Consider the following 11,719-nt stretch of genomic DNA (forward strand, 5'->3'; position numbering starts at 1 on the left):
TAGCTCAGAGACCTAGGGTAGAACCAAGCATGACTGACAGGAGGAAAAAAGACAATGAAATGATTCCTAATGATATTCTACTATACCCACAGATCGGTGCCCCGCCCACTTGTCATCAGAGAGCCTTCCTCCAGCAGCTGACACAGAGACCCACAGCCACACATTAGGGAAACCCTTAGAAGAGGGGGAGGGATAAGGATTTTAGGAGCCAGAGGGATGGAGGACACCAGAACACAGCCCACAGAACCAACTAAGCAGGGCTCATAGGGGCTCACAGGAACTGAACCGGTAATCACGGAGCGTTTTCGGGTCTGCACTAGGTCCTCTGCATACACACTGTGGTTGTTTAACTTGAGGTATTTATGGGGACTCCTAACTGTGGGAGTGTCAGTGTTTCTGGTTCTTTTGCCTGCTTGTGAAGCTCTTTTCTACCTACGGGGTTGCCTTGTCCAGCCTTGATATGAGGGTTTATGCCTTGCCGTACCACATCTTGCTATGCCGTGTTCGGCTGGGAGGCCTGCTCTTTTCTGAAGGGAACGGAAGGAGCAGTGGATCTGGGGCAGAGGTGGGTGGGTGTTGGGGGAGGGGGACTGGGCGGGGTCCGGGAAGGGAGTCTGCGGTTGGGATGCAGTGTATGAGAAAAGAATAAAGAAAACGCACGACAAGTCTCAACCTTGTACAGGAGTCCCCTGGACATCTCAGCAAGATCCAGAGGGTCTGGGCTGAGATTCTGTTTAATAAGCTCGGACTGAGCCTGCTGGTGTTCAGACTACACAGAATGTCGGCCAGGATCTCCTAGGTGATGCATCCGTCTCTCTCACAGATGGTAGCACGACTCATTCTTGAAGCAGCTTGTGTTCCCCTATAGTGGAAATACCAGCGCTCAGGTTAAGGCAGCAAGATTTACAGGAGTAGGAGTTGTATCGCTCACGTTTCTCATTAATGTAACAAAACAAAAGCAAACCAAAACGAAATCAGAAGGAGGCAACTCAAGGCAAGATGATTTATTTTGGGTTTTGATTCAAGAAGGTACAACCCATCCTGTCAAGAAAGACATGGTGGAGTCCATGGCAGCCGGAGCGGGTGGCCGGGGCGACTCCACCCATCAGGAAGCCAACTGTGAGGATGCTGGCTCTTCGCTGGCTTTCTCCTTTTCCTCCCTTGTCTTCAGTCTGGGCCCCAAAATCATGGGTTGGTGTCACCCACACTTTGCGCAACTGTCGCCTCCTCAGTTAATCTCTGGAAACACCACTGACATTTCCTGAATTTTCAGCCATCAACAGCTGCACAGCGAGCTCCCGGCCAGCAGGCGGCGCAGTGAGTTCCAGGCCATCACAGCTGCACAGTGCGTTCCCGGCCGGCAGGGGGCGAAGTGTGAGACCCTGCCAAAATAAAGATGGGGGAGGGATAGAGGCGGGCTGATTAGTAACACACATACACAAAATAAAATAAATAAACATCTTTATAAAAAGTGACTGGCTGGAGAGGTGTTTCAGTAGTTGAGAGCGCCGGCTGCGATTGCAGAGGACCTGGGTTCAGTTCCTAGCACCTGCCCTGTGGCTCACAATGATCTCCAGTTTCAGTTCCAGGGAAATCCAACAGGTTTTCTGACTTCTGAAGGCTCCTTCATGAGGTGGCACACACACACACACACACACACACACACACACACACACACACACACACACACACACACACACAAATAGTGAAAAGATTTAAACCTTTCTCAAGTCAGGGAGGGGATAATATCTGGGCTTGGGGCTCAAGGCTGGCTGTTTCAGAACAAGATTTGTGGTCACCGATTCAATCACCAGAGCATCTTTAAAAAACATCAAAGAACAGCCTCAAATAGGAATGTAGTATTTTTCCCCGAGAAAGAACTCATGCATCAGCCCTGAACTGTCATGTTGGTAGAAACACACTGTTTTCTCTCCCATGGGTTTAGCTCTAGGTAAAACGCATACGTGGTGTTGAAGGGCTAAATATTATTTTATAATAGAACCAAGTTGAGTATTCACAGTAGGAGGAGAACACACAAGCCTACCACCTCCAGGTACCACACAGGATACACTCACTGTTCCTGCCACTGAACATAGGCACTGGTCACTGGTGAGACAGTTTCCCTGAACACAGGTGCTGGTCACTGGCTGGGACAGTTTCCCTGTGGCTCCTGGATGCAGCAGTGTACCCTTGTCAAAAGCATCCTCTGCAGTTTCTGCGTTTCCTTGTCACCATGTGCATGTGCTCCTATGACTGCGGGGAGCAAGCTGTGCTCAGCTGAAGAAATGCGCTGGGGAAGGCGAGGGAGGGGCTGGGTCTCTGCTCCCTTTCTGGAAAGGTCAGAGCAGGGGGTGTGGTGGCGCACGCCTTTAATCCCAGCACTCGAGAGGCAGAGGCAGGCGGATCGCTGTGAGTTCAAGGCCAGCCTGGTCTACAAAGTGAGTCCAGGACAGCCAAGGCTACACAGAGAAACCCTGTCTCGAAAAACCAAAAGGGGGAGGGAGAGGAAAAGAAAAGAAAGAAAGGTCAGGAGCTGAGACAAGTTGCCAAGGGATCGAGATAAAAATGGGGAAAGTAAACTCTTAGGACAGACTGAGCCACTACACCCTTTTCCACCTGCAGGAAGAAAGGGATAAGTAAAGATGCAGGGTAGGAAATCCTAGCAGAAAATTTCTGAGTTCAGTGCCTCAAGTGTGTTTTCAGAATTATTATCTGGAGACTTACAGCAGAATCAGAAAATGAAAAAACAGAGAGATGTAGTCAAAGCCCAAGTTCCAGCCTGCAGATCTGTCCCAACTGGCAGATCATGTCCGATCACATCAATGTGCGATATCTGTCACTTCTTTTCAAATGTGCTTTAGAAAGCCTCAGAACACACGATCCTAGATTGGATAAGCATGCATGTATGTTTATGCCTTATGGTAACAGTAAGACAAAAGCCCTCGGACACAGCCCCTTCCCTACCTCTGCTCTTCCTCATCACAATGGCAAACACAGCTCCGGCAAACACAACCGCAAGGAGATCCACGCCAACAATGATTCCAGTGGTAGGGGTGGTGTGCTTAGGAGGGTCTGGAAAGGGAAGGGAAAGAGAGGGAAGGTGTGGGCTCTGGCCCTCAGCGCTGAGCCATGACCTCCTCAGGATCTCCAGAGGGGCTCCCCCATTTTTCCTAATGGTCATTCTGGGCCCACACCCTCCTTACCCCACCTCAGGATGAGGGGCTCAGGCAGCCCCTCATGCACCACATGGCATGTGTATCTCTGCTCTTCCCCAGAAGCCACCAGTACAGCTGCCCACTTCTGGAAGGTTCCATCCCCAGCAGGCCTGGTCTCCATTATCTCCATGTCCTGGGTCTGGTCCACTTCATCCCTCTGCCAGGTCAGAGCGATGTCAGCAGGGTAGAAGCCCAGGGCCCAGCACCTCAGGATGCTGTCTCCTTCAGGTCTGGGGTGGTGGCTCACATGTGCTTTTGGAGGATCTGAGGAAGAGAGTTGGACAGTTCAGACCTTTTGGATTCTTCGACGAACTGCAGCAGTGTTTATGTGAGCATCCTGGGAACAGAGAAGAAGGCTTGAGGGATCTAAGCACCGTACAATATTCTAGACTCGGGCACCTGGGGTAATCTACTCCTTGGAAAGCTCTAGAGTCAGAACGATTCAGACAAGATGGAGTACAGGGCTCTCCCAAAAGAAAGAAGTTTCTGGTCCAGATTGAGTGAGGGGTGACAGACTCAGTGTCACTGGAGTCAGACTCAAACGGGCATAGAACACTGGCTAAGGGAGACCATGGCTCACAAAGGGCTGCAGATGAGTCCCTCTCTGGTGCTTGATCAGGAAACCCAAGGACCCTATTCCCTCTCCAGACGCAAGGAAGGGAAGCCGTATTCCAGCCCAGCCCATGTTCCTCCCTTCTATCTTCCAGAGAGACCTGAGCCTCAGCCCGAGGGTAGATGGAGGAGATTCCTCGTGGCTTTTGTACCTGCTCTCAGCAGAGTCTCCTTCCCTATCTCCAGGTATGTGCGGAGAGACTCCACACACTCGCCCATCAGGTAGGAGCGCCTTTGCTCCGAGACACCGGCTTCCTCCCACTTGCGCAGCGTGATCTGCGCCGCGCTGTCGCCTGCGGTCCAGGAGCTCAGGTCCTGGCTCAGGGCGAGGTAATCGCGGCCGTCGTAGGCGTGCTGCTCGTATCCGCGGAGGAAGAGCCCTTCTGGCCCCACTTCGCAGCCAGACACACACTGAAAGACGTGAGAGCCTGGCCCCCCGCCCCGGGTCGTATTTGGACCAAAAACCGTACAGGAAATCCAGCCACGGGTCCCTTGCGGTCCAGGGTTTCCGTGAGTCCCGCAGACTAGGGCCAAACCTCCTTGGACCTGAGAACCCGGGAACCCAGGGTCACTCACCATCCTCGCTGTGGTTGTAGACGCCCATAGCCTCCCGCAAGTTCACTTGGGAATTCCTGGCAATGTCCTTGACAGTCCGGGTCTGCCGCTCCCAGTACTCGGGCCCCATCTGCGTCACCCACAGCGCGCGCGGCTCCATCCTCTGACTTTCCCCCTGGTTGTTGTAGCACAGGAACTGCGTGTCGTCCACGAAGCCGACGAAGATGAAGGAAGGCTCCCTCAAACCAGGCCGGGACACGGCGGTGGCGAAAAACTGCAAAGAATGGAAGCCTACCGGCAGAGGGCAGTGAGACCCACTCCCTCCTCCTGAGACCTGTGGAGGTGTTCCGGCCAGGAGCGGAGCAGGGCGCAGGGCTCAGGATGCAGAGGAGAGAAAGGAGTGGGCGATTCCAGAGACTCCAGAGACAAGGCTTTAAGTGTTGTCCTCGCCCACTCGAAGCCCCAGCTCCTCCAAACAACGACAGTTTCCCTCCTGACTTGCACTCACCTGCGTGGACCTGGGTCAAGGCCAAAGCTCCGGTGAGCAAAGGCAGGAAGGCAGAGAGCGCCGGGCTTCCCATCCTAGGTGTTTCTAAGGCCTAGAGGGGCTGGGACTTCATTCCTCTGTGGACTTTATAGCGTTGTGGTTTGTGGGGAGTGAATGGCTTTCTCCAGAATTCAGACATGCAGTGGGAGCGAGAACATGTGTCCAAGCAGAAAGACTAAGTTAACTCAAGTGGTGAACTGGAGAACCGAGCTCAAAAGTAAGGTGGAATCCCTAACCCGTGGCGTCTTGTCACCTCAGACCAGACCTGAGAGTCGCACCAGGAATTTTAACACCCTCTTCCTCCTGTACCTAGTGCAAGGATCTGTGTCTCAACATTTTGTTTCCAGGCTCTCTGTACACTTTTACAGAGTGAGGACCTCAGAGAGATGTACATCGGCCCGTGTTCCTCATATTAAAAACCAAAAGACAGGGGCTGGAGAATCCAAGATCCATACCGGGCAGTTTTGTTTTGTGGCTGTGTAAGTGAAGTTTCCTCAAGATTAGATAATCTGGGCTCATGCATGGGCACAACCACCTGTCACTCTACTTTCTGGGTTCTAACCCTCCCCCCACCTTTTAGCCTCCTCAGGCTCCTGCAAACAATTGGTGCACATGCAATAAATCTTTTTCCCCCCACAGAAAGATAGGCCAGGTATGGTCATCCAGGCCTGTAATCTCAGCACTTGGAGGGTGGAGACAGCCTTGTTACAGAGTTTGAGGCCAGCATAGACTACATGAGACCCTGTATCTACACAAACAAGCAAAAAACCAGAAAACAAAACAAACGAAAGACATTTATAAAATGAAACTGCCCTTTTTATCCTGTAAGTAACCAGTGTTGGACAATATAATTATTAACAGTTCCGAACGCCACTGGGCTCCTCAGCCTGGAGTCATATTAAAGGTGCCAACAGACTGATTCTCTGTTAGGAGTGGTACAGTAAATATGAAAAGTAAAATTTAAAAGTATGAAAATATGGTGTTGTGGATCCTGTCAAAGCATCTAAGTGACCCTTGTAGGTTCCGCAAAACTTGCTTTAAGAACTGCCGTTCTGTGTGGGGCCTAAGCGTCAACGGACCACAATCTTGTCTCTGTTAGATTTCACATCCATCTATACATCTAACTACCCCTGACAGATTCCTGTCCCCACCCCTGACAGATTCCTGTCCCCACCCACACCCCCATCCCCACGTCACTGGCTCAGCTCTATAGAAGCGGTTTTGGGGCACCTCTTCAGATAACTCAGGTGTTTCTTGGTGTCGATGCCTCTTGGAAAGCAAGTTTAGGGGAACAAGAATACTCAGCTTTGCTCCAGCTTCCCAACCAGACCCCCTCCTGCTTTCAAGGTGCTGCGTCAAGCCGTGATGGTCACGAAGGGGGAGCCTAGCAGAGAAGCCGGCCGACTAGGATGTCAGACTGACAGTGCACACAGGCCTTGGGAAAATGCTTGCTGTCAGAGGGTCCAAGGAGCACGAAAAAAGTGCCACCGAATGGATCTGTGAGGCAAAGGGTCGTCTTTAAAGAAAGTTAGGGCCTCGAGGGAGAGTATAGGTTTCAGAATGCGAGGAGGGCAGAGTGAGACAGAGCAGAATCAGGAATCAGGGTGGTGGCAGCCAGGTGCTCCCAAAATGATACATAACTGCTTCTTTGGAGGACCAGTTTGGGCAAAATCAAAAGCCTTTTGGGTTGAACTTCGGAGTGCCCTGAGGTAGCTAGTGTCTTAAAGTTAGAGCAGGTGTTTGTAGGCATTGACATCCTGATCTGGAGGCATCGAAGCCTCATTCTGCAAGAGCTTTCTAAATAATGTCCGCAAGCACACCCCATTTTATCTGGCCAAGAAATTATCATCATATTGTGTGAAACTGAAACCTTGGATGAAGGTTATGGAATCTAAAACATCTTTAAGTATTGAGGGAAATCCATATTATGCCTCAGGTATTGGACTCCAGATTAATTTTTCTCCCTCCAAATGTGAGTGCAGAGGAAAAATGGCAAGTGAGGGTGTGAAGGAATCTGAAAGAAAGATGAGCAGAGGCTGATCACTGCGAACCAGGGCACATCATCCTGAGGGAACACAAAGAATTATAGCATTTGGGTTTGGTTTGGGTTTGCCTGTTTGTTTTTCTTTTTGTCTTTGTTTTGTTTTGTTTGTTTGTTTGTTTTGTTTTGCTTTATTTTTTTCAAATCAATATATTTGGTTTCTGAGCCCAATTTTCTTCTTCCTTTCATGATAAGATTGGCTTTATAGAGTGAAGACGTGAAAATCTGTCATTTATTACAGGTTCTTTCTTTTGCCTCTTGAGAGTGGTGGTGTTAGGCTTCCAAAGGGAAAGGTTTGCTTTCCTCTCAGGAAGGGCTATGGGTTTGCCGTCAGAAGCAGCCCACCACCGTTATCACGTGATGTCTCGTGTCATTCTCTTCTCAGCGAATTAAATCCAGATAAGTTCCTAAAAAGACAATAAAGTAGGAAGCTTGAGGTCTGCTCTGAGGACATGGAAATAAAAATAGTTTGTGACATTATATGGTGACATTAACCCTATATGACAAACTTTTCTCTAAATAGACACTGGTGAGAAGAGGTCTAAAGAGCCTGAGCCACTTAGACTGCCTGATAATACGGGGCTGGCTGTGATAGTTGGACAATTTAATACGTAGTTCACAGACTCCAACAGCTCAATGGAATCAGAAATATGAGGCATTCGCAATTTCTATGACCCAAGACTAGAGAAAAAAATAGCAATAAAACTCCAGTTCTGAATCTTTTATTTAAAGAAAAAAAAAAGGATTTTATTTATTTATTACTTATACAGTATTCTGCCTGTAGGCCAGAAGAGGGCACCAGATCTCATTATAGATAGATGGCTGTGAGCCACCATGCGGTTGCTGGGACTTGAACTCAGGACCTTTGGAAGAGCAGCCAGTTTTCTTAACCTCTGAGCCATCTCTCCAGCCTGGATCCTCTACTTCTAGTTCTAGGATGCAATCAAAGATCATTGACTCATTAGTGTATATCTTTCTGTAAGGAAAAAGGAACCCCTGGAGGGCCCTGATCTTTAGGAGTGTGCCCTTTCAACATTCCCCCAAAAGCAGTAATGCTGTTTTTCTCTATAAGGTTCTAAGGCAAGATTTGTTTTCTTAAGAGCAGTCATTTTAAATTTTTAATTAGATTTATTCATTTCATCTTGTATGTGAGTGTTTCGCCTGCATGTATGTATGTGCACCATGTGTGTGCTTATGCACACTGAGGTCAGAAGGCATCGGATCCTCTGGAACTGGAGTTACAGGTGATCGTGAGCCACGCAGATGCTGGGAATTGAAACAAGATCCTCTGTAAGAACAAGCAGTCTTAACCCCTGAGCCACTTCTCCAGCGCCAAGATTTGTTTATTTAAAAATTCCTTTTCCTGTTGGGCAGTGGTGGTGCACGACGCCTTTAATCCCATCACTCAGGAGTCAGAGGCAGGGGCGGATCGCTGTGAGTTTGAGGCCAGCCTGGTCTACAAAGTGAGTCTAGGATAGTCAAGGCTACACAGAGAAACTCTGTCTAAAAAACAAAACAAAAAAACTAAAATAAAATTCCTTTTCCTGCTGGGCAGTGGTATATGCGATTAATCCCAGCACCCATGAGACAGAGACAGGCAGACATATCTGTGAGTTTGAGCCCAGCCTGGTCTACAGAGTGAGTTCCAAGATAGCCAGGGCTACACAGAGACACCCTGTCTTGAAAAACCTAATTGATTAATTAGTTAACTAATTCTTTTCCATGCCAGGCATGGTGGTATACGCTTTTAATCCCATCACTCAGGCCAGCATAGTCTACACAGTGAGTTCTGCGGCAGCCAAAGCTACCTAGGGAGACCCTGTCTCAACTCTCCCACTCCCCTGCCCCAAATCATTTTCACTTCTTGTTTTCCTATACATCATTTCCAAAGAATTGTGTGGCTACTTTATTAAGTCCCAAAGAAACCCAAGACAAGTCTTGCTCAGTACCCGTGGCTCCTCCCCTGCCCCTCCCACCTTAAGCCTCTCTAACCCAGGGACTTGCCTTCCCTTCCCTTCCCTCAGCTTCTCTTTTCTATGTAGCTCTGCTACACGTGCTGCCTTGGTCTCCCGGATCACCCTTGGCCTCTTGGTCCATGGCTCCTTTCTTGCCCCCCCCTTCTCTTCCTCTCCTGCCCTCCCACATCCCCCCGACCCCCACTTCCATGGTCCAGATCAGTCTGCTGGCCTGGTTCAGTCTGTATGTTCCCAGATGCCTCTGGCTGAACTCTCCCTCATGTGTACAATAAAAAGTTTCTCCTCAGCCATTGCTAGCTGCAGCCCTGGCCTCATTTTTGCTCATGCGCTATACATTCACGGATGGAGCCGTTTACCGGCTAATGCGTCTCTGCGTCTGCGGCCCTGGCTCTGCTGCTGTTGATCCCTGTGCTCTGTAGCTCATTGTTATATGGTTTTCAGTTTCTTCCACTGGACTAGGGAGATCTCGAGGCTCTGTCCCCTCTCCTCAGGAATCAGGGGTAGCCTTTTCTCCTTCAGCCCCGTCCTCTGAGCCTTGTCTGTGCTGATGTCAGTGCTGGGCTGAGATGGGAGTTTTCTGGATAATTCTCTCACTGGCTTTGGCGTTTGACATTTCTGTCGAAGCTCTAGCAGCGTTAGCTTCTCAGTTAGGAGAAGTTATGGCTCGTGGGTAATGACAGAAGAGGCGGCTTCTCACCGCGGGGAGCTGAGCTGCCAGTTGCTTCCTCTGTTGGTGAATGTGGCCAGAAACTCAAGCACAGCCATTTCCACCTGAAGCCTGAAGGTGTGTGGCTGATCTTTGGATCCACAACCTGAGAAATAATTTGGTCAGTAGCAGAGCCCAGCATCCCTGATTTCAGAACTTGCTGTGGGAATATTGTTTCCCAGTTGCCTCTTGTTGAGGTGCAGACCCCATGTATCCCGGGAAGTCAGTGAGTTCCTGACCACAATGGAAGTGAAAACATTCTTATATTCAGATTCTTCAAGGCCTAATACAAACATGTCTGAAGAACTTATGTAGATCTTTCAACAAAATTCTTGAGGTAAACAAACCAACCGTGACTCATATTTCTGATCCAGCTGCCGTAGTTCATGCCTGCAATTCTGAAACTGTGGCGGTCAGGCAACGGGCATTGTCTTGGGCTCCAGGCCAACCTTGGGCTACACAGCAAGACCCTATTTCAAAACAACCACAAGAAGAAGAAGAAGGAAGAGGAGGAGGAGGAAGAGGAGGAGGACGAGGACGAGGAGGAAGAGGCGGTGGCACACAGTGGAACCAAACCCAAAGACAGGCCACAAATACTTCAGGCGGCAGAGCCCCAGATGTTGGGCACAGAGCTGGGGAGTTGGCGTTTGCCCCATCTTAGAAATATGTACTTTATACTATTATTGGAATATCTAAGATTTCCTTTTCTTTCTTTTCTTTAAAGCAAAGATCACGGATTCAGAAGAGGTTTTGCGTTTAGAGTTCTGCATGTTAGAGGTGTGAAGATGGAAACTCGGGCCGCAGAGATGAATCAATGTTAAGGCTGCTCTTCCAGAGGAGCCAGCAACCGCCTGCACTTTACATTAGGAGACCAATTTAAAACTTTGTGGGGTCTCAGGGCAGAATATTATGCGTTAAAGTGAGTTTGGGTGTAAAGTTGACATGGGATAGACTTATGATTAATCTTTTAAAAAATAATTTGCTTTATATTATTTTATGTGCCTTGGTGCATTCCTCTGGAACTGGAGTTACAGACAGTCAGCTCTGAGCTGCCATGTGGATGCTGGGAATTGAAGCCAGGTGAGATTTATTATGTACACGTGTGTTCTTGCTGAGTTCATGGGCAGCGCACAGATGCATGCAGTGCCCCGGATATCCGAGGATCGAATGTGAGCCGCCATTTGAGTGTTTGAACCTGGGCCTCTGCAGGAGCACATGGTGCTCTTGGCCTCGGAGCTGTCTCTCCAGCCCTGTAAGAGAAACTGGGGGCTTCATGTCTCACCTTAGTGGTTTCTCTGGAAATGTAAAAGCACTTCATTTTATTTTAAGATTTACTTATGTGTATATGTGACAGAGGAGCTGGAGCTACAGGCTTGTTGTGAGCCGTCTGATATCGGTTCTGCGGATCAAATTCAGTCCGCAAGAGCAGTACTTACTTAACCACTAAAGCCATCTTTCTAGTCCCATGCGTCCTAAAATTTAGAAGGTCATAAACACAGAAAGAAAATATTCAAGAGCGGGGAGTGTTGCTCAGCGATAGAATGTTTGCTTAGCAAATGCCCTGAGTTGAATCCCCTTAGTTCTGTGCGCATGTGCGTGCCCTCCACGGGTTCCCAAACCTACCCTCAGGGAGGAACAAACAAATCCGTTCAGTTTTCCAATGTTGACATCAAGGGGTAGTAGACGTAAATATCCAGAGATATGACAGGACTCCTGCTAACAGGTCTAATTCCAGGTACTGCTTAGCTCTGGGCTCTCAGACGCATCTTCACCTCCTGCACCCTTCCCCAGCCGTCAGCTCTTTCCTGCGGATTCCCAGGCAGCCCTGTTCTTGCGCCTTAAACAATCTAAGGATAGAGCGGCAGCGCCCTCGTGTGGCCCTGATATAGAGGACGTAGACCTCAGCATCCTCCTGCGGAAACTTCCCCAGGGGTCACCTTTGGCTTTCAGCCACTAGACCCCAGGCCCGGGCCTCAAAGGTTCCGATTCTGAATGCTTCCCCAATCCACGCGAGCACGGATGCGTTCTCTCCATTGGACCCCAGCTTGACGACACAGCTCGTTCCTA

General features: G+C 49.3%; 1 protein-coding gene across 2 annotated transcripts; it reads right to left on the reverse strand.

Moving 5' to 3' along the window:
• Positions 1 to 974: 974 nt before the first annotated feature.
• LOC311581533 (popy Class I histocompatibility antigen, A-1 alpha chain-like) lies at positions 975 to 5,416 on the reverse strand. 2 transcript variants are annotated; one of them, XM_084753901.1, is made up of 6 exons: positions 4,891 to 5,416; positions 4,404 to 4,673; positions 3,980 to 4,255; positions 3,204 to 3,479; positions 2,965 to 3,072; positions 975 to 1,382 (listed from the first exon to the last, which is right to left on the reverse strand). In XM_084753901.1, the coding sequence occupies exons 1-6, from the start codon at positions 4,961 to 4,963 to the stop codon at positions 1,333 to 1,335; spliced, it is 1,053 nt and encodes a 350-aa protein (XP_084610027.1). In that variant the 5' UTR covers positions 4,964 to 5,416; the 3' UTR covers positions 975 to 1,332. The 2 variants fall into 2 exon arrangements, with proteins under 2 accessions (XP_084610027.1, XP_084610028.1); XM_084753902.1 differs by having other exon boundaries at positions 4,404 to 4,656; positions 4,891 to 4,970.
• Positions 5,417 to 11,719: the final 6,303 nt, after the last annotated feature.

The sequence above is a fragment of the Acomys minous genome (assembly GCF_964271855.1).
Source record: "Acomys minous genome assembly, chromosome: 13".
Classification (NCBI taxonomy): Eukaryota; Metazoa; Chordata; class Mammalia; order Rodentia; family Muridae; genus Acomys; species Acomys minous.

Excerpts from the sequence above, each read along its gene's own strand:
- LOC311581533 (XM_084753901.1), bottom strand. The coding sequence starts at position 4,963 with ATGGGAAGCCCGGCGCTCTCTGCCTTCCTGCCTTTGCTCACCGGAGCT. Across the intron at positions 4,256-4,403 it reads CTACAACCACAGCGAGGATG|GCTCTCACGTCTTTCAGTGT; the intron begins GTGAGTGACCCT and ends GCGGGGGGCCAG. Across the intron at positions 3,480-3,979 it reads GGAGACTCTGCTGAGAGCAG|ATCCTCCAAAAGCACATGTG; the intron begins GTACAAAAGCCA and ends TCTCTTCCTCAG.